Source organism: Cyrtonyx montezumae, unplaced genomic scaffold (assembly GCF_038088225.1).
Source record: "Cyrtonyx montezumae isolate F1298 unplaced genomic scaffold, pur_monq_1.0 scaffold_4, whole genome shotgun sequence".
NCBI classification, from domain to species: Eukaryota; Metazoa; Chordata; class Aves; order Galliformes; family Odontophoridae; genus Cyrtonyx; species Cyrtonyx montezumae.
The window spans coordinates 21,982,234-22,001,771 of NW_027072045.1; the positions used below are offsets into that span (position 1 = coordinate 21,982,234).

Here is a 19,538-nt window from a genome sequence, read left to right on the forward strand (position 1 = left end):
TGCAGAAATCTGGGCAGCTCTGTTGATCAAATATATTTTGGTTTCATACTTTTAGAAAGGTAGATGGTTCAGATAGTAGATGGTTAAATATTAAAAGCATGCATTCATCCATCCAAATTATGCAGGCTATTGACCTACTGAGATGATATCAAGTGAGATATTAATTAATGCTCTTGGCTGTCAGCTACTAACTTTTACAGTCTTTTATGTATTCCCATAAAATGTATACCGGTAGCTTGAATGCTATACAGAAGAAAAATGACTTTTGAAAATTGGCCCCAGTGTAAAAAAGCACTTCATAAGTTATAAGTCTCCTTTTTTAGTCCAGAGATATCTGGGTGTTGTCCACACAGATAATTCTTCTGGCTTCTGTGGCTTTCTGGTTTTGTTTTTATATGCTCAGTTTTATTAGTGTGAATACATTGTATTACAATGCATATTTTCATTACCTTTGTCTGAACATCAGTAGGCAAATGAACAGGTTCACATTGTAAATCAGCTCAAGTCGTAATGTGTTCTTCATATTCCACTCCAGGTTTCAGAGAAAGTTAGGATCCTTGTAACAGATGCTAATGATGAGAGCCCGGAGTTCATCAATACACCATATATAGTCCAAGTCTCAGAGGTTGGTAAAGTTTCTTTGCATACTCTATTTCAGCAGAATGTGAAGAGAAGCTGTGTGTTTTCAGTAAAGTAACAAGACATGTAGGACTAACTCACTTTCTTTGGTTATGAGGTTTAGTCAAACACAGGGAGTTAAGTCCATATGGACTTAAGGCATGCTATTTAGTGGGCAAGTTCTACAGTGTGATTTTAGAATTTGTTTCAGTGGAAATAGGGTATACTCTGTTTCAGTAGGTTTCCTGTCCTGTTTATTCCAGAAAGCTTTACTTCCATATTCTGCTTCCCTCCATACCCTCTTTTTTTTCTGCTGTTTGGTTCCCTCATTCATTTACACTCTTCCTACCAGCACGCCCTTTCTCTGCCTCCTTGCGCGCTCATTTTTCACTTCTGTCTGACTCTGGTACAACTTTCTGGTCACAGAACTCTCCCTCTGGCAGCAGTATCTTTAAGATTGAGGCAGTGGACAGAGACACTGGTTCTGGAGGAAGCATCACCTACTTCTTGCAGGTAAAGTATTATCTGTACCTTCAAGAATCGTCTCTCATTTAAGATTCAGAGGATTGAGCAGTAGCATCTACAGAGCCAATTTTGCAGTCTGCACAAGAAAACAAGCTTTGGCAAAATGGATAGTCTGCTGCTGAGCAGCCAAGTGCAGCATGGCAGCCGAGGATTGGAGCTGGAGTTGCCACTGTCATTTCTGTGCCTCCTATCACAGCTCCTGGGGGCCCCTTCCTTGGGTTAACAGGAGAGCAAGTCTAACTTGTAACCCTGTGTTCATGTAGAATTTCAAATGCATGATATAGCTTTCTTCAGAAGGGAAAGCGCATGGAAACCCGATCTGTACTTGGATGCAGCAGGCTGGAGCAAAATGGAAACCTGTATCGCAGTACAGAGTACTATGCTTTCTCTCTGACACAACCAGTGCCCACGTGCAACCAGCCTTTCAGGTGTTGCCCGCTGGGGAAGAACTGAAAGGGTTTCATATTTAAAGCTGGGCAGACGTTTGCGTGCCAGAAGGGAAACTTTTTACGTGATGCCCTTTAAAGTTGTTCTTTCCGTAAGCATTTTCCTCCAGATGAGCTGTAGTTGCCCTTATTCAAAAGGCAGTGGAATAAAAACCCCAAACTGATTTATTGCAATGTTTACCTTAGAAACAATACAGAGAAAAGTTGGAATATATTTACGTAGCATGGAAGGTAATCTGGTTAAGAGCTCGGGCATACTGAGAAAGAACACCATTGCCTCATTTGTCGGCGGCATTGAGAACGACAAGCAACAGAACACCTTGTTGAGATTTAGTTTTGATTTCACCAATTATGAGCCAATCAAAATGCACTATGTGCAGGATTCAGTTTTGCACGGGGCTTCTTCCAGTAAGCCAATAGACTCTGAAGCCAGAAACAGCTATTTCAAGCTTCTGTGTCTAGTAACTTTAGTTATATCAGCTAAAGTAACTAAAAGATTACTAAATATGTTTATTGAAAACACGTTGCCACATCCTTTGGCACAATTCTTCAGTTGCTCAGAAAGAACAGTCTTGGTAACTCTGCTGTGGGCAGGTGGTGATGTCCACCAAAAGGACAATATCGTCTGCCAGTGACCACTGTGTATGGAAACCCAAAGTTATGCGTTTGTGGATCCTCTCCATAAGGGGAGGGAGACATTTTTAGGCCCTTTTGAAAATCAGGTGTCTTTTAGCTGTCTCTTGGATATCCCAAAAATTGATAAACTGTCACTCTAGAAGTCCTTGACAATATTCTGTGCATGCAGCATGCCATTGTTTTTCTTCTTCCTTTCTCCCCCCTTGCTTTTTTTTTCCTCTCCTGTTAAGCCTCTCTCCCTCATTCCAAGCAATGAACTGTTAGCCAAAGCTTAAGATTTCACAATGAAAAACATCTGTAAAATCTACATTGAAGCCAACTGATTTATTCTGAAAAATGAGAGACTCGTGGCTGGTTCATGAAATGATCATAAACACACAGAGGTGAAATTCATAAAATACGTTATGCTCCCAAACTGTATCATTATTCTGATCTTTTCCCTTAGCAGATGAAAAAAAGATCAATCCCTATGGCAAACTTATTTTCATACCTGTCATCTTCTGCTGTTTCTCCTTTCCTCTTCCTCTAGAACATCCATGCTAATAAGTTTACAATAGACCGTCACAGTGGGGTCCTGCGCATCAAAACGGGGGTCACCCTGGACTATGAGAAATCAAGAACACATTTTGTTGTTGTGGTAGCCAAGGTAAGAAGCTTTCCTCTGAAACTGCAGGAGGTGAAGGATCGCATTTGAGTGGGGCAGCTTAGATCAAACAGAAGTGTGACTTAAGAGGCTGTTGAAATAAGTAGCATGACACTAAGACAGCAGAGTCGCTCCCTCCGCCACGTCTGAAGGAACAATGGGTACCACAGAGAGGTGAGGTGGAAAGGTGGCCAGTGCCTGCTGCTGAGCAACATCTGGAGCAGCCAGGGGTGGATTTCCCACACTGAGCTGAGTCTCCAGTGCCAGGGCAGCAAGCTGCTCTGCAGAAAATCACACGTCTGCTTTGGGAGTTGCTCAGAAGCAAGTGGTTTACGCAGCCCCAGCTTTGGGATGTGTCGGGCCCCTGGGACTATCTCGTGCTGCCCGGTACTCACCTGTCACAATGGGGAAAGAGCTCTGGAAGAGTCTGTGGACGTTTCTTTTTTTCTCACATCTCTGCTGCGCTGTGGCAGGATCTTATACAAATCCTACAGACACTGCTGCACATCCTTTCTCAGCAGTACGGTGCCTGTGGCACGGTTGAGGATTCATAGGAGGCATTAAGAGTTTACAGATCCTGAAGTAAAGTCTCCCAGGATCCTGCAGAGAACTGTCAGACAGGTGGTCACATGGGTCCCTGCAGACTGTATGCTGTGGCCATCACACAGCTCCTGGGTTTGTGCTCCTCCACGTTGTTGCTTAACCCATGCAAAACCCCTGGGAGACTTTGGTCACATGCACCATGCTTAATTTCCCAGTAAATATGCACTACTTTGCTACAGCAAAGACTGTTGTCTTGATATTATGGCAAGCTAACTTTTTGCATCTGTTTCTAGCTTTCTCCTATCCCAAAATTCAAATAACCAAACAACAACAAACTTAAATTCTCCATCTTCTGCGTTGTTGGTAAGCAGCAATGCATGACTGCATATTTCATCAAAATAGATTCTTAGAAGAAATTACTTTTAAGACTTCACAAGGTGTCTCCCTAATCAGAAAGAAAATGGAACAGATGGAAAAGAGAAGGGAATAGGGCAGTAGAGTTGAGAGCGTGTTGAGAGAAATAAGAGATTCCTGGAACTGTGTTTGTGAAGGCTTGTGTGGTACGTACAGTGCCATAAATGAACTTGCCTGCCTGCTCCAGCTGAGAGACCTGACAGTGACTTCTTTTCTAGGATGGTGGTGGGAAGCTCAGAGGAGACAACAAAGTGTTCTCAGCCACAACAACTGTTACTGTCAACGTGGAGGATGTTCAGGACACTCCTCCCATGTTCATCGGGACTCCCTACTATGGATACGTCTATGAGGATACACTTGCGGTAAGCACCCCTTAGAAGGGCAGTCTTTCATGTCTCAGCCAAGGTAAACACATGCTCTAGGCTGTTGTGCTATCCTCTTGGCCGAGGTGAACCTGACATCTGTGTAGCGCAGGATGCTTTCTGCTCAGCTAGACAGGCAGAAGGGCCCAGGAAATCCCCCCAGGCCTAAATCCAACAGAACATGAAGCAAACAGAGGCATACTTAGGAGAGCCACTTAAGCTAAAAGTTCGTTGGAATGCCTACTTACGTATCATGAACAATCCAAGGAGTACAGTGATCTCTGGGCTGCGCCGTCATCTCAGAAGCTCCTCATGTCAGATTTGCCTAAAAGAGAGCATAGAGTTTAGCCAGTCAGTGTCTTTTATCTATTTTGGTGCTTTTAGCCATACAGTAGTCTTGATGTTGATGATGCTTCCAGCTGCATATTATTCCTGAAGCTGCAAACAAAACAATTTTCTCTCTATCTAAGCAGTGGCACAATACTGAATATGATCAACTTTCACCCTGGTATATGTTTGAATTAAAACTTTCTTCATACGTAGGATAAGAAATGTTATCTACTTATGAAACTACCCACCCTTAGACTACTATCAGTGCGTTAGCACCCTTCGTCTTGTTCTTCTCCTGAAACAGTAAAGTTCACGGCTTTACTTTCTGTCCAAAACTGCAAGGAAATGTGTGACAGAGTGCTGCAGTTCAGTTCACAGGCTGTTACATTTCAGCAGGGTAGAGTAATGCTCATGTTCTTTGCGGATGTTCAGAATGTATGGTACGTTGACTTATTCTGAGTAAATTCTACATAGATCTTGAAATAACTATTAGGTGCGTACATAAGTTAGTACTTACCATGGAAATAAGAATCATTAAATGTTAATTATAATCCATCCTGAGCTCATAGCTTAATGCCATTATGATGTTCTAATGATGGAAGCACAAACAGGTCCTTCCCAGCGTGAGCTTTGCTATTAAAAGGAACTCAACAGAGAGAAGTGGAATAAAAGACTTCAGTGTTGATTACATGCTCGATGTTAGTTTTCTAAACTCGCTTTTCTTCTTGGTGGAGTTGTCAGCATTAAAGCAGACTGCACTGCATTTTGCCCCATAGGCAGACTTTATTGCAGCTTCCAGTGTGAAGGGTAGTAAAAACAGTTCCAACTGCTCTAACAGAACCTTCCTCTTATTTGAAAAATTCGCTCAAGGGTTGTCACAAAAATGTTCCCTGTTGTCACTTGAGATTGTCTGACAGTTTCTTCAGTGTTTTCTATTTTTGCAGTCCAAAACAGTAGCACTTCAGTTACCTACACCGTGCAACATGTGGCAACTTGGTGAGCACTTCAATGCCAATAGGCATCATCCTTTTCAGTCAATAGAAACAGCCATTGGAACAAATGGTCTCCAGCATGTATCCATGTACATAGAGCCCAAGACCATTTCATTTACATGGAAAGACTGTGAAGGATTCATGGACAGTTAAATCATCACAGTTTTATGTCCTGAAAGTTCAGTGAGGCAAGTTGCTTTGTGATCCTTGGCTTGTTTCTGCTGCCTGTCTGCACCTAATTCAATGGTGCTGAGATCTGATTCTTAGCAGCTGTGTGGGTCTCCACATGCCACGGGGCACACAGCAACAGCAAGAGTTCCAGCAGCTACCAGAGGGCATCTTGGTAGCAAACTAAGGCAATCCTTAGGTCTCAGATTTGTCGCTCAAAATCTGAAGGAAAGGACAAGAGGCTGGGAACAGGGCAAGCAGGCGTCGTCTCTTGGCAGGAGCATTCTTCTCATTGGAAGTCAATGGACTTTAGGGGGTTCTCCATGCAGCAGGGGCAAAATGAACCGCTATTCCCTCAACACCTAACTGCAGAAAGACTTACTGAACTTCAGTTTATTAATACGCCATTGCCATGACATTGCTTTTTTATCTCAAAACACAAATGGTAATACCTCTCCCCAGGGCTCTGAGGTACTCACTGTTGTTGCACTCGATGGAGACAGAGGAAAGCCAAACAGTATTCACTACTGCATCGTGAATGGTGAGTAGACTTGGCTTATATTAAATCTGAAGGGAAGTCAATTCTAGATGTGGCATTAAATTAGAGAGGGAGTAGCCCAGAGTTAAATAAAGCTGTGACCAATGCAGCATCACAGATCTCAAACAACTCCAGGGCCCTGTCTGCCCGTAAATAAGATACATTTCACTTTGCTTTAGTATCCACTCCACAAAACCGTGCTTGGAGTTGTTAACATAGCTGATTCGTTAGGCAGTGGTAGCCTACGAGTTGCTTCAGAAAACATAAAGGGAGATGCATTCAGTGCCACTGAACATCTCTATCATTTAACCTAGGAAATGGGAAAATGCACTGGGAGACCCAGGCATGACATTATGAGGACTATTTCTATTAATACTGTCGTTGAAGTGGGTAAATGGCTACATCTCTGGCTTCTTGGAAGAAATGATACTTACTGGTGAAGAAAATCTGTCTGCCGTACTGTAAGAAAGTAACGCTTTTCATTAGCTCTCCCGAGGGTGTTTGTAGCCTGTCTTTTAATAGCATAAATACAAAACTTACCTGAACTGATGTCTCATCAGCTGGTGAAGTCAATCACTTAGCTCCAAGGTAAACCTTTGGGTTTCGTTCGGCTCTCTCTTCCACGATAACTAGGCACCCCAACTCCCAGGACCCAAAAATTTCATACAAGAAAAGTGAAGTTGAGTTGCAGAGCTGTTCAGGAAATTCTTCAGTTGGTTATGTCATCTAGAAAGCAAAATCTAGAGTGGATGGGAGAGGGTTGCAGTCAAGATTTTGCCCTGGCGTAGAATGGGACCCACGCTGATGTCCCTTCTCCCCAGATGCAAGGGAACGGGTTGAATAGGGGTTGCAGAAGAGAAAAACAGGTGAAAAATGAGAGAAGTCAAAAAGAAAGGTGGAGAATGAGAAAGAAAAACAAAGAAATGGGACAGAAAGAAGCTAAATCAGGGAGAAAACTGTTGAAGGAGAGTAAATGAAGTCAGAGGAAGCAGGGAACAAGCATGTGGTGCATTAAAAGGAGCACAGCCACCAGGTCAAGGGAGGTGATCCTCCCCCTCTACTCTGCCATGATGAGGCCACATCTGGAGTACCACGTTGAGTTCTGGGGTCCTCAGTTTAAGACAGAATGCTTCTAGTGAGAGTCCATCGGTGGGCCACAAATCAGGGGCAATGGAATCAGAGCAATCAGACAATCAGGGGCCTAGAACGCATCCCTTACGAGGAAAGGCTGAGAGACTTGGGACTGTTCAACCTGGAGAAGAAAAGACTGAGGTGGGATCAGAAAACAGGAAATTTTTAATTCTTCATAAGGCTTTTGTATCCAGCTTGTGTAGGACTACTTTAGAAAGTAACTAATCCTCTAGAAACTCCAAATGGAGGAACATGTGCAGTGCTACGTACCCTGAGTTACCAGTTTCCCTGTGGTACACAAACAATAACATGAGGTAGTGTGGATTGAAACTGCTCCTTCTTCAGCTCTTCCACTGACTTCAGCTCCTTCTCAGGCAGGACGGCGTAGAAAGCACAAGGTATCTTAATAACCGACCACGGTCGGAGTCAATATCTGTTCAAGGTTGTGTCTAATGTACTTTATAGAAGTTGCAGGCATTAGCAAAATGGGACACTATCAAATGGTTTAAAAATTAGCACTGGAACTGAGAGAGAATTAAAAATGACTGGGCTTTTTTCTAAAATCCTCAAGAGCCTTCATTTTAAGAGTTCTTCCCTCATCCCCTTTCAATGGCAGGCTCTGTCACAAAACAGAGAACAGAACCAATCCTCTGGCCAATTCTATATGTGGGACAGGATGCAGGGATGCATAGTGTGGGACAGGTGCCTCAGCTGCTGGCTGTCCCTTCCCTGAGCAGCACAAGTTCACCAATTTTAAAGGGATCAAAGCCCCTTAACTGTTCCATTCAGAAAGATGGAAGTCACACTGCATGGACCAAAGTCAGCCTGCAGCCCTGTCCTACCTGTAGGGCAGCCTCAACCTCTATGAAAAAAGCCTGGGCTTTACTCTAGATTCTCCAAAATCCCTTTTCACGCAGGCCAGCCTTGTGAGAGGCCAAGAGTTTTCTTAACCAACTGGGTGCCTAAAGCCAGAAGACGCTTCTCCCAAGATGCTGTTTCCAGAAAGAGTGACTGTGCTTCTTTAGGATAAGTTGTCAAACATCTCACCTTAGCTGATATTAGTGAGAGAGATGTTCCTGTTGTTCAGACGCAACTACATAGACATTGGCTAATTCAGATGAGAACTGCTTTTTTTGTTTTTGTCTAAACCAGCATTCAAAAAAGGCAGTATAGTGGAAATGAATACCAATTGTGCATGCCTGATTGCTCAGGCTCAAAGGGAACCTTACCAAGGTGGGAGAGAGGACAGTGAGGGCAACTGCCTGCAGGGGCAGAACTCCACCGAGCTGCTCCCTAGGGGAGCAAATTCTTGTCGCCCCTTGTCTGTGCTTTCACCCACTATGACCAGGCATAGAAATAATTCTTTTCTTAAAAGGAGTGACAGATCTACTGATAGGAGTGGATGGACATACAGACTAAGATATACTTAATGAAGTGTATGGTTAGTATATCGCGCTTGTACAAGAAGCAGAAAGAGTGGCATATAACTAGAGTGTCTCGGTTTATTGCAGGAAGCGAAAGGTCATTTGAAATCAGCAACACAACTGGAGCCATTTCCGTTATAAAAAGTCCAAATCAGCTCAGGAAAGAAGTGTATGAACTAAGAGTTCAGGTATGTACTGATGGAACCAGCTGTGCTTGGTTTACCCTGCTACCACCCTTTCCTGGCAGACTCCTTAAGGGGAAATCGCCCAATAGTCGCTGTTGTTGATGTGGTTCCTTAGCTTATTGAGGCCAGATGCATTGCAATGCATTCAGTGATACATATGGGAGTTTAGAAATAATCTACAAGGTTCCCCTGTGATCTAGTCAAATTAGTATTGCACCTTGCCTTTTGCTATCAGTTGTAACTGCACCTACTTCAAGAAGACCATTTTTTTCAGGGAAATCAATCACATTGCAGAGCTGTAGTACCAAATCAGTGATCACCCCGATTGTTCTTAAGTGAAACAACAAGAGTTGTAAGTAATTTGATTTTGCACTGCTAAATTAATTTAGGCTATTTTACCAACTTAATTGAATGATAATTCTTCAGAAAGGCACAGCAGACTAGCACTGCTGTTTTTGAGCACACTTGACAGATGTGTTTTGTCACAGCAGACTTTCTGTTCTGACAGAATAAACGTCTTAGCATCAAGGAGGTGAATTAGTCCTCATGTTGGAATCATTTAACTTAGATTCCATCTTTCAGTTCATAAAAATGCCAGCTAGATTTGCTCATCTGTACAACCCATACCCAGTTTAAATTATGCTAATCTGGACAGCAAAGAGGAATTGTAAATCAGAGAATAAATCTGTCATTTGGCACTTTGAAACTTCAAGCAACCTAAGTACAGCAAGTACAGTTTTCCCTCACAGAGTTCCAAAGCTGTTGCCCTTCCAGGACCGTGACAATCAAATACCTGTGGTACCCAGCGCATTTCAAGTTCATCTTCCTTTCCTATTTTGTCAACGCTTTGGATGAGCAATTATCTCATCTCTACTGAGTTTTCTGTCTTTAGAGAATTGGTTTTACCTAGGGTAAAATACAAAGCTCACAAAATGAGAACTCTTCCATTAAAGCTTTGTTGGGGCTGGATTATTACCAAACTTCCTCATCATCATAAACTCCAGCGCAAAGTGGACCGAGACCGCTACAGAAATGCAAGGCTGTGAATGCTTGTCCAAAACTGCTGTGTCAGGGTGACTTGTGCATGCAGAACAATACCCAAACATGGAACTGAGGAATGAGCCAGCTGCAGCTAAGAAGGGAATACTCCCTCATCATTGTTCTCACTCTTCTACTTTCCGCAGGCATCCGAAGTCAGCCCAGGAGGCAATGTCTCAGCACATGCCTTTGCCACGGTGACTATAAGGGTGGTGGATCTCAACAACCATCCGCCGACATTCTACGGAGAAAGCGGTCCCCAGAACAGATTTGAACTGACCATGTATGAGCATCCCCCAGAGGGAGAAATCTTGAGAGGACTGAAGATTACAGTCAACGATTCAGATCAGGTACATGGAAACTGCATGAGTTTCCCTGCCCTATTTTTCCAAAGATAGAAAGGGATATCAGAGTGGCAAACATAAACCTTGGCTTTTTTTGGAACTCCATTGTTTCACACACGTTCCCAGAAAGCTTAGGGCAGGCAGAATATCCATGGGGTCCATTACCACAGACAGTTTGGATTCTAAGGCATATTTAGTCTGTCAGATGTCATTTATTCTGAGCATTATGTCAAAGAGAAGAGCGGTGGCCCTGATTCTGCAGCCCAACTCTTGAAGCAACTGAAATTGAAGAGCCCTCATGTATTCTTTCTGTCTATGGATTATGTTCAATTGCTGTCAGCCTCATGTCTGGGAACATATTCCCTTTACATATCTACTAAGAGATCCCAGTGGCTTTAGTAGCTTCAAGAGCTTTCAGTTTTTGTCTCTATCTTCTCAAAGCCCTCCAGAAACCATACAGTCCATACCCTCATGTTGCTTTTAAAACTGCATATTATCCCTCTAGAGCTTATGTTACGACCCAAGTCTGTAACTCTTGCTTTGATATATCATTCCCATTGATGTATTTAGTGCTATTTTTAGGTTATCCTAAAAATTTCACTGGACCCAAACTAACTGTAACCAAATAGAGCAAAAGAAAAGACGACTCCATCCATCTCGGCCTGACATCTAGCTGACCTCTGATACCCACAAATACTGTAGCAGTGGTTGCTATAGGGATCCCTAGTGCTTGAATGGCATCCATCTGAGTTGCCTCAGGTTAGGTAGTGACAAGAGAAAGATTAATGCATCTGAGAACTGTACTGCTATCAGAAAGAGCACCCTTATATAACTGCTCAGTATCGTGCTTTTTTGACTGTATTGTACTCTATCAAACCCACTAGCTTCTTCCCCCTCCCTCCCACTGCTCCACAGCATCTGGATAAATGACTGCCTTCAAAGCAGCACTATGTCTATCCTGCTATCGTCACAGAGGATGTTGCTGCAGAAGAAAGAAAACAAAACCCATCTTATCTATTTGGAAACCAAATATATGTATCACCTAGATTTACAAAATATTCAGGGCTGCAAGTTAGGTTATAAAATAAGCAGAAAACATGGGCAGTTATTCTGGCTTGGGCAGGTCTGTTGCCTCCCCTTAGCAGGAAACAGGAGAAGGCAGAACTTCCCTGCCCATGTGCAAGCGATGCCATCCCTCTCACCCACACTGGCTGTCAGTGCGAGGCACGCAGCTAAAAATTTCTTGCCAAAAGAGTGCTTCTGCTAGCCAGTCCTGCTGCAGGGTCCTTCCATTATGACTGGAAGAATAACCAAGCTTGTCAGTCTATTTACAGAAGGGCTATGTCTGTCTTGTGACCAGGCCTGGACAGATTATGTAGCTAAGCTTCTTAGCAGTCTCCTCCCTTGGGGGCGGGGAACAAAGGGCTCTAAGCAGTAAGACTGATTCTAATTTTATACAGCTTGAAGAAACAGAGCCAATGTAAGCTGTAAGAAACGCATCACCCACCAAAGACAACACAGTGTCTGCTTTTCTTCACAGGGTGCCAACGCTAAATTCAACCTCCGCCTTGTCGGACCCGGCGGCATCTTCCGAGTTGTTCCCCAGACAGTCCTGAATGAGGCTCAGGTTACAGTAATAGTGGAAAGCTCTGCTGCTATTGACTACGAAAAACTCAAGGTGTTAACCTTCAAGGTACTTCTGCTTTCTGGATCCTCTCTGCCCACATGTCTGATACCTGTATGACCGCTTACATATCTGATGGGTTTTATCTCCTCAGTCCACCTGGAGCTATCTGATGACTTGTCACTGACTTGATATTCCATAGAAAGGAAGTTCATTTCCTCCAATGTTTCATCAACTTCCAAAAGGTTTAATGGAGCCATCAGTGGGATAATTTACTCTGGACAGTACAAACTGTGCAGTATTACATCTCAGTGGAAACTGTATACGGTCTGAGTCATTCTAGAATGAAATCTAAGGGTGTTACTTCTGTTCTCACAGTGCTTAGTTCATAGGGAGACATTCTAATTTCACTGGAGCCAGAAATTCACCTGCTTAGTCAGAAACAATTTAGTTGGCTATAATACTTTGAATGACTTTTGAAGTAAAAAAAAAAAACCTGTCAAAACTAAACAGCTGAGTACAAACACATGCTAACTTCCATTTTTTATACCATGATAATATGAAAGAAAAAAGCTGCTTACCTTTAGAAAGTCTCACACAGGCAGAGAGCTCCAGCAAAAAGCCCCCTTCTTGCCACTGCTGACCCTTAAATGAGGTCTGGGAAGGGGTGGATCCTGGCTCCACCCCTTGCTGTTTCTCAGGTACATTGTGTGCACCTGAGCTCCCGTGGGCCGTCCCTGCCTTCCCACCACGTGTTCCATCACTGTTTGAGGCAGTGACAGCATTTCTGCTACGTATACAAACTGGCATTGTTACTCCAGAAGCCAGTCTTCCTGGGTTTTATTCTCCTCCTTGCCACACGATTTGTATAGCATCTTTAGCGAGTCATTGCACTGCAAAATGATTCATGTTTCTTCTTGTAATGCTCCTTAGCCATTTTGAGCTACATGGGTTGTAGATACTACAAAAGTATGGTGCATCGTTATTGTATTAAAATGGAAGGTTCAGAAAAGGCTCTGAAGTGCTACCAAATCTAATTACAATAAGCATACATTTATTCAGGTTAAACTACCAACAGACCAGTAAAGACATTACAAAGTCACCTCATGAATACTAATAGAAATCAAAGTACTTAATGTGGTTGCCTTGAACACTGGAAGAACTAATTACTTGGAAAAATGATATACGTGTATGTGTATGTATATACGTATATATTTAACATGAGCAGTTACTAGGTTTGAGGTTTGCTTTGTTTTATTTTTTTTTCTACAGAAGAAATATTGTATGATTTTGCCAAAAGCTCAGAGCCTTTGTCTTAATTCCCAATGTGAAGGTGCAGTTGGACGATCTGGTAACATTGTATTTGAGTGAATACTTCATAAAGACTTCCTTACTTTCTCCGTTTCCCTGAGAAGTTAAAATTGCTTTCTACCCAGTTATAGTTGCTAATGTAGTCTAGTCATTCTCGATAGACTGTAGGGTGAAATCGGTTCTTATTTGTATTCCACATGTATCCCTCAGCAGCTTTGAGAAGCTATTATCTTCTTTTTTTTTCCCGTTTCTCTGGTTTGTTGTTAAACAGCCAAATGCCAGAGAGGTATGACAGCTGACTTGATGGGGAGGTGCACCGACGTACTACCCGAGACAAAGGCTGCTTGAGAAAATACATCTTCTGTTCAGGGATGGCTTTTAAATGCCATTGGTTTTTGGGACCTCCCTCATTTTCAGAGCACACCTCTCCTCATCAGGAGCCTGAAGCTGCCCCACGCCATCTGCAGACACATCTCCTGCAGACTGGGACCACACGCAGTTGCCAAAATCAAAGTCTTTTTTAAAGAATCTCCTGCCAGCTTTAAGATTCCATCTGTCTGCCTTTCTGGCACTTGTATTAATTGCTGCTGTGCAGTCCTGTGGAGTAACACTCTCAGCTATTTTTTTCTCTCCCTGCTTCTAATGAACAATATAGCACTGCATAATGCATTGCAGATCAGAAATCTGACAAAAATCTCGCCCCGCGGGAAGATGTTGCCGGCATGCTGACGTAGCTGGACCGTGGCTGCGGAAAGAGGGAACAAAACTGAACGTGAAAACAAACTGAAAACATTAAGCTGTCACAGGGTGTTTTAGGATGGGCGGGTTCTAGCACCGAAGATGATTTCCCTGCAGATGCTATGTTACAGCACCACGTGCATCTTAAGCGGTGAGATTTTATCTGTGTGCTGTTCAGGGAACCGAATGCTCACAAGCAGGTTTGGTGATGTCTCACTGTACCTCCAAAAATTTATTTTGCAAAAGCACCCTCTGAGTCTCCCGAACACATGAGTTAGCACAGGCACAGCAACAAACTTCCCTCTTAGAACACACGTGCACTGTGGTAATTAGAGCACTCCTTCAGGTTGTATGTCTTCTGGAATCCTGTTGCTCTTTATTCCCTGCCTATTTTAAACTGCTCGCTCCCAGCCTCATCACCTGTGGGTGATGCAGCCTTCCTCTGACCTAGCGGCACATGGGGAAGAGGAGCACTCGCAGCCCTCAGCTCCAGTGCTGCACCGAGCAGGCAGGAGTGCCACTGCACCATCTGAAGCTCAAACTTTCCACTAGGACGTTCCTTTAAAAAGTAATAATATGTACTTCAGAGTCATTTTCTGTTTCTTTTTCTGTAGCTTCTTGCAATCGAGGTGAACACACCAGAGAAATTCAGCTCGACAGCTGACGTAGCGATACGCCTGCTGGATACTAATGACAACGTCCCAAAGTTCTCCTCTGACTACTACATTGCCAGGATACCTGAGAACTCTCCAGGTGGCTCAAACGTAGTTGCTGTAACTGTAAGTTTTATTTGCTTGTAAATAAATGTTCTCTTCTCTAGCTATTTGTGCAGACAGCTCAAATGCCTGAAACATCATCGAATCATGGAATTGTTTGAGTTGGAAGGGACCCTAAAGGGCCATCTTGCCATTTAACTTCTGGATTTAGCTTCAGTTCCTTTCCAAAATCAAGATAAGAAATAATTAAAAATATATATATTTATTATGTTGTGGGCAACTCTTTTTAAGAACAACAAATATACTTTTTTAGATTTTTTTTTTTTGTTTTTTACATTAAAGTCCATCTGCTTTTAGGACAAAACACATGATCTGTGACTACTAAGAAAGCTCCAGTCAAATCCGTGTCCGGCAGAGACTTTTCAGTTATGACTGAGTGGAATTGGATTTATTGGATTTTTTTTTGCTTAAGTACAAGTAAAAAGAAAACAAGGTGGCTGGTTAGTGTGCATTAGTCTCCTCCTCCTGGGAAGAACCTGACTGCTCCGTGCCTAATTAGGCAGTTACTGAAGGCAAGAATCCAACACTGAAATGCTTAGAGCTGGGAAAGAAAGATTCCTGAAAGTACTTCCTTCCAGAGGGAAGAATATTCTCATAAATTGTCTTGCATCTCGCATTTTCATAGAAAGGTAATCAAGGTCTTACAAGGGCGCTGTGCTGGAGAAGCTCTTCCAGCCATTAGATGCAAGGTGTACCTCAGGTGTACCTCTTTAACGCAGCTGCTGGGAAACACATCTCGTGTCCCAGCACTCCTGGCCGCACAGGGAACGGCAGGCGATACGAGTCACCTCACCTCCAAACACCACTGTATTTGCAGCAAGAAGAGTAAGCAGTTCCACAGGGTGCATAACAAAATAAAATAAAACAAAAAAATATGGTAAGTTTGTAAAAAAAGCAGAACTAACTGAGGCAAAGTGAGCAGGACAGCGTGGCTGAAGAATCCACGTGAAGCTTATTTTCCAGTGGCAGAAACTTAGTGCTTGACCTGTATTCATCAATATAGTTCACAAAGTGAGACTCTCTGGGTGCCCAGGATGACAATTCCTGCAGAAATCCTGCTTATGCAGAATGTTTCAGGAAAAGGTAGGACGTGCCGAAATAGACTGTGAGGTGAGAGAAGCTTAAGACATTTACCAGCAAGACTGTTAGGTGGGAATCAAATACTTTGTTCAAAAGAAGTAACAAAGATTAAAAACAGGAATGAGCTGCCCCAGGAATCCTGATGGCTGGGAACAGTGGTTTAACACCTCTTCAGAGCTGTCAAAGAAAAGGAGCTTACGGAAATCACTGTCACAAAATGGGTAGCTTCCCTAATCTTGAGAAGGGAGAGCAACAAGTGTCCCGAACAGACATCATCTGATGCGTAGTATCTGCCTTATTAAAAGTGATTAATGTACAAATAAAGCAAAAACACTAAGTATAGCTTGAAATGTTTGTTAAGCATTGCTTTACACTGATTCATTTAAACAAACAGGCTTAAAAAAATATTTTGGTAGGGTAAATAATTTTCACCAGAGAATGTGCATTGATATAAGCGATAATTGGGAAGGCTTGAGAGCGGGCAGCTTGTTCGTGTCATTGAGAGCGGCTTCGTCGCTTTGGAAGGGAGGACGGGTTAAATGTCAGTACGCAGGGCCATCTAGTGGCTTTCTACCTGCCGGAGCCTCCGGCACCAGCCTGGCCGGCAGACCGCTGACGTCTTCGCAGTCTCCCTGGGAACGTCCAGGGGCATTTCTTCGTGCTAACGGAGAACATTTCCCTGCATTAAAATAAATACATAAATAAATCACGGCAGTTTTCTAGGTGCACGACTGTTAATGCGGATTCCCCCTGAAAATGTTTTGGCGTAAGGAGGGAAAAATCTTTTCATTAAGTGATTTCATTCAAAGGGAAAAGGAACGTTTCTTTTTGCAATTAAAAAAAAAAAAAAAGCTGTCTCTTCTATTTTTAAGGCTACAGATCCAGATTCGGGCCTTTGGGGAGAAGTCAAGTACTCTATCTATGGAACAGGAGCAGATCTGTAAGTAAGAAAACAAAAACTAAATAACATACAAGCAGACTATTGCAATAATTATATTAAAAATAAAAATAAAATGAGGCAGTGAGAGCAGGCTCATTTTTGATCTGATAATTTCCAAGGACATTCATGCCATGTTCTTTATGAGTTCTGTGAAAAAAAAAATCAACATAAATACTGTGGTGGTCATTAAACATCTGCTTCATTAGCCCATGGAATTTTACCCACAAACCCCCAAAGAGACATGCAGATAATCAAGTATGAATACTGAGGATCTCTCTCCATTTGAATTTCAATCTCCATTTGAACTGAAACATGGAACAGAAATGAGAGATGCTGGTCTAGCTGTGAAAAGTCTTTTTTTTTTGGAGGGGTGGAAGAAATACTGCTTGTTCTCTAGCTTCCCTTCGCATGTAGCAAATACAAATAGTTGAGTTTCAACTTCTGTCCAAATAAATCAAAGTCAAGACTTTCAAAGATGTAAACCTTAACTTTGAAGGCCAACTGTACTGAGTGTTTAAGCACCTTGTGTATTTAAACCTTAAATACTCTACATCATCTTGATGCTCTACATCAGGGAAGAATTGAATTTGAGGCTTATTGATACTGTAATGAACTCTGGTTCCCTCTCTCTGCTTTTAGGAAGTATGGGGGTAAGAACATCCTCATAAATTGCTCCCATTCCAGATTTGAAATTTTCAATTAGGAACATGTTTCTTTCTGTCTCAGTGTTACAGCAGCAGATATGCAGTTATGTTTGCAGAAAAATGAATTTTACTTTAGTAAGAGGAATGCTGGTGGCTGTAGTATTCCCTCCAAACTGACTCTGGGAGTGGGGTATGTTGCTGCAATATCTTCACTCTCTGTGCTTCTGTTCTTCCAGTAAAATGTGGGTGGTGAGAGTCCTTTCTACACGTTTCATTGGGTTGGGCATTAAGAAGGCAAGAAATGGAAACAATTGATGAATCTGTTATTAAGTACTTGTTTGATAATCACTGTAAATTGTGCTCACATTTGCAGTACAGAAAACATTTTGTCATTCCTTACGTTAATTAAAGGGTGTATAAAACCTTCTATTTGTTAAAAACCCTGCTGGTTTTTTTTCAGCCTACATTGGCAGCCCATTTACTGAAGACAGCGTATTAGTATCTTCTCTATAAATACAAGCTTTTGCCTGTCACTGTTGACAGTGCCTCAGTAATTACAATTGTATAGAGTTGAACTTGCTTCAGATAAATCTGAGCACCCACTCCATCCCAGGGCCAGCCTGTGGAAAAGTGATTATTTTTGGAAGAAATAATATAGCCTGCAGTTTTGGGTGCTTGAGAACAACTATTTTTCTTATGCACTCTAAGAAGAAAAGAGCTTAAAAATGATATGCAGAAAACTTCCCTTAGCTATCAAGGATATATCAATTAATTTATTCAGAACATGATCTAATACTTTACACTTCTTATAAACTGAAGGAATAGGTGGTTCCTTTATGTTTCATTGCAAAAAAAATAAATTCTGGGAGAAAGCCAACATGGTAAGTGTTTATTCAGAACAAAGCCTATAAAGGAAAATGCAGCTGAAATGACATGAACAGTGAATAGAAAAATACCAGACACTGGTTGATTTGTGATTTACAGACCTGAAAATAGGCAGAATGAATGATTTGGAAACATCAGCCTGGTGTGAGGTTGGTGAACAAAAGCAATCTTTGGAGAAAAGCATTTCAGTGTTTAGAACCCACCTTTACTCTAGACTACAAACACATACTAAGCAACCAAAAAGGAAAAAGAAAAAAGCACCCATAAATCTCTCAGTGCTTCTTTTCCAGGTTCCTAATCCACCCATCAACAGGTATAATTTACACCCAGCCCTGGGCTCTACTAGACGCTGAAGTGAACTCAAAGTATAATTTCTACGTGAAAGCGGAGGACACAGATGGAAAATACAGCTTGGCTGAAGTGTTTATCACTGTGCTAGATGTCAATGACCATTCTCCAGAGTTCAATGAAAACATCCAGGAAAAGACGATGATCATTGGGTCACCAGTGAGGATAGAGGTGAGAAACAACACAGTGTGTCACAAAGCAGAGTGCTTTGGCAAAGCCCCAGCTATGCAGTTTATTGCTCAGGGATCTTCATGATGAATGCCTTAAAGCTGCCTTTTCCTGAGGCTTTATTCTTCACATCCATTTGTATGTAACAAATGCATTACAGCATGGAATAATAGTATTGACAGACTTCTGAGAAGGAGAAATAACATTATATAGGCAAAAGATACAGTTCTGTTACAGCATTTGAATCATTAGGTGGTAGAGAATCTTGGATTACACAGTGATCATAAGAAACCCATACACAATGAGTGAATACTTAACATTCCTGTGATGCCATTGCACTCTTTCCCTTGGTTTTGCAGCATTGCACATCGTGATGCAGTGTGGAACAGAGTTAAAAATAATTCCAGTAGCAATTCACAGGCAAAGGAGGAGAACATACAGTGTTACTAATCTTTGAACTCATATGGTCAAACCTGAGTATGCAACACCTAGCATGAGTAGAATAAATACTACGGCACAAAACTTAAAGCACCTGTAATTGAAGTTCTCTATTCATTTCAACTTTTGCCCACAACACTGCATGAGATAATCCCTAGCAATGGACCGCCTGCATTCTAGTTTCCCTTCTTCTTTCCTCTAATCTCAGATAGATATTATTTACAGAGTGCTACAATACTAGTGCTGATG

At 42.2% G+C, this 19,538-nt stretch overlaps 1 protein-coding gene across 1 annotated transcript in view; it reads left to right on the top strand.

Moving 5' to 3' along the window:
• Nucleotides 1-19,538, top strand: part of CDHR1 (cadherin related family member 1) — a 32,124-nt gene that overhangs the window by 6,882 nt on the left and 5,704 nt on the right. The window contains exons 5-15 of the mRNA XM_065746584.1: nucleotides 536-625; nucleotides 1,045-1,131; nucleotides 2,755-2,871; nucleotides 4,044-4,187; nucleotides 6,140-6,218; nucleotides 8,858-8,958; nucleotides 10,140-10,343; nucleotides 11,878-12,030; nucleotides 14,625-14,789; nucleotides 16,739-16,806; nucleotides 18,626-18,854. Of these exons, the coding sequence (XP_065602656.1) occupies nucleotides 536-625; nucleotides 1,045-1,131; nucleotides 2,755-2,871; nucleotides 4,044-4,187; nucleotides 6,140-6,218; nucleotides 8,858-8,958; nucleotides 10,140-10,343; nucleotides 11,878-12,030; nucleotides 14,625-14,789; nucleotides 16,739-16,806; nucleotides 18,626-18,854 (1,437 nt within the window). The remainder of the gene's footprint in view (nucleotides 1-535; nucleotides 626-1,044; nucleotides 1,132-2,754; nucleotides 2,872-4,043; nucleotides 4,188-6,139; nucleotides 6,219-8,857; nucleotides 8,959-10,139; nucleotides 10,344-11,877; nucleotides 12,031-14,624; nucleotides 14,790-16,738; nucleotides 16,807-18,625; nucleotides 18,855-19,538) is intronic.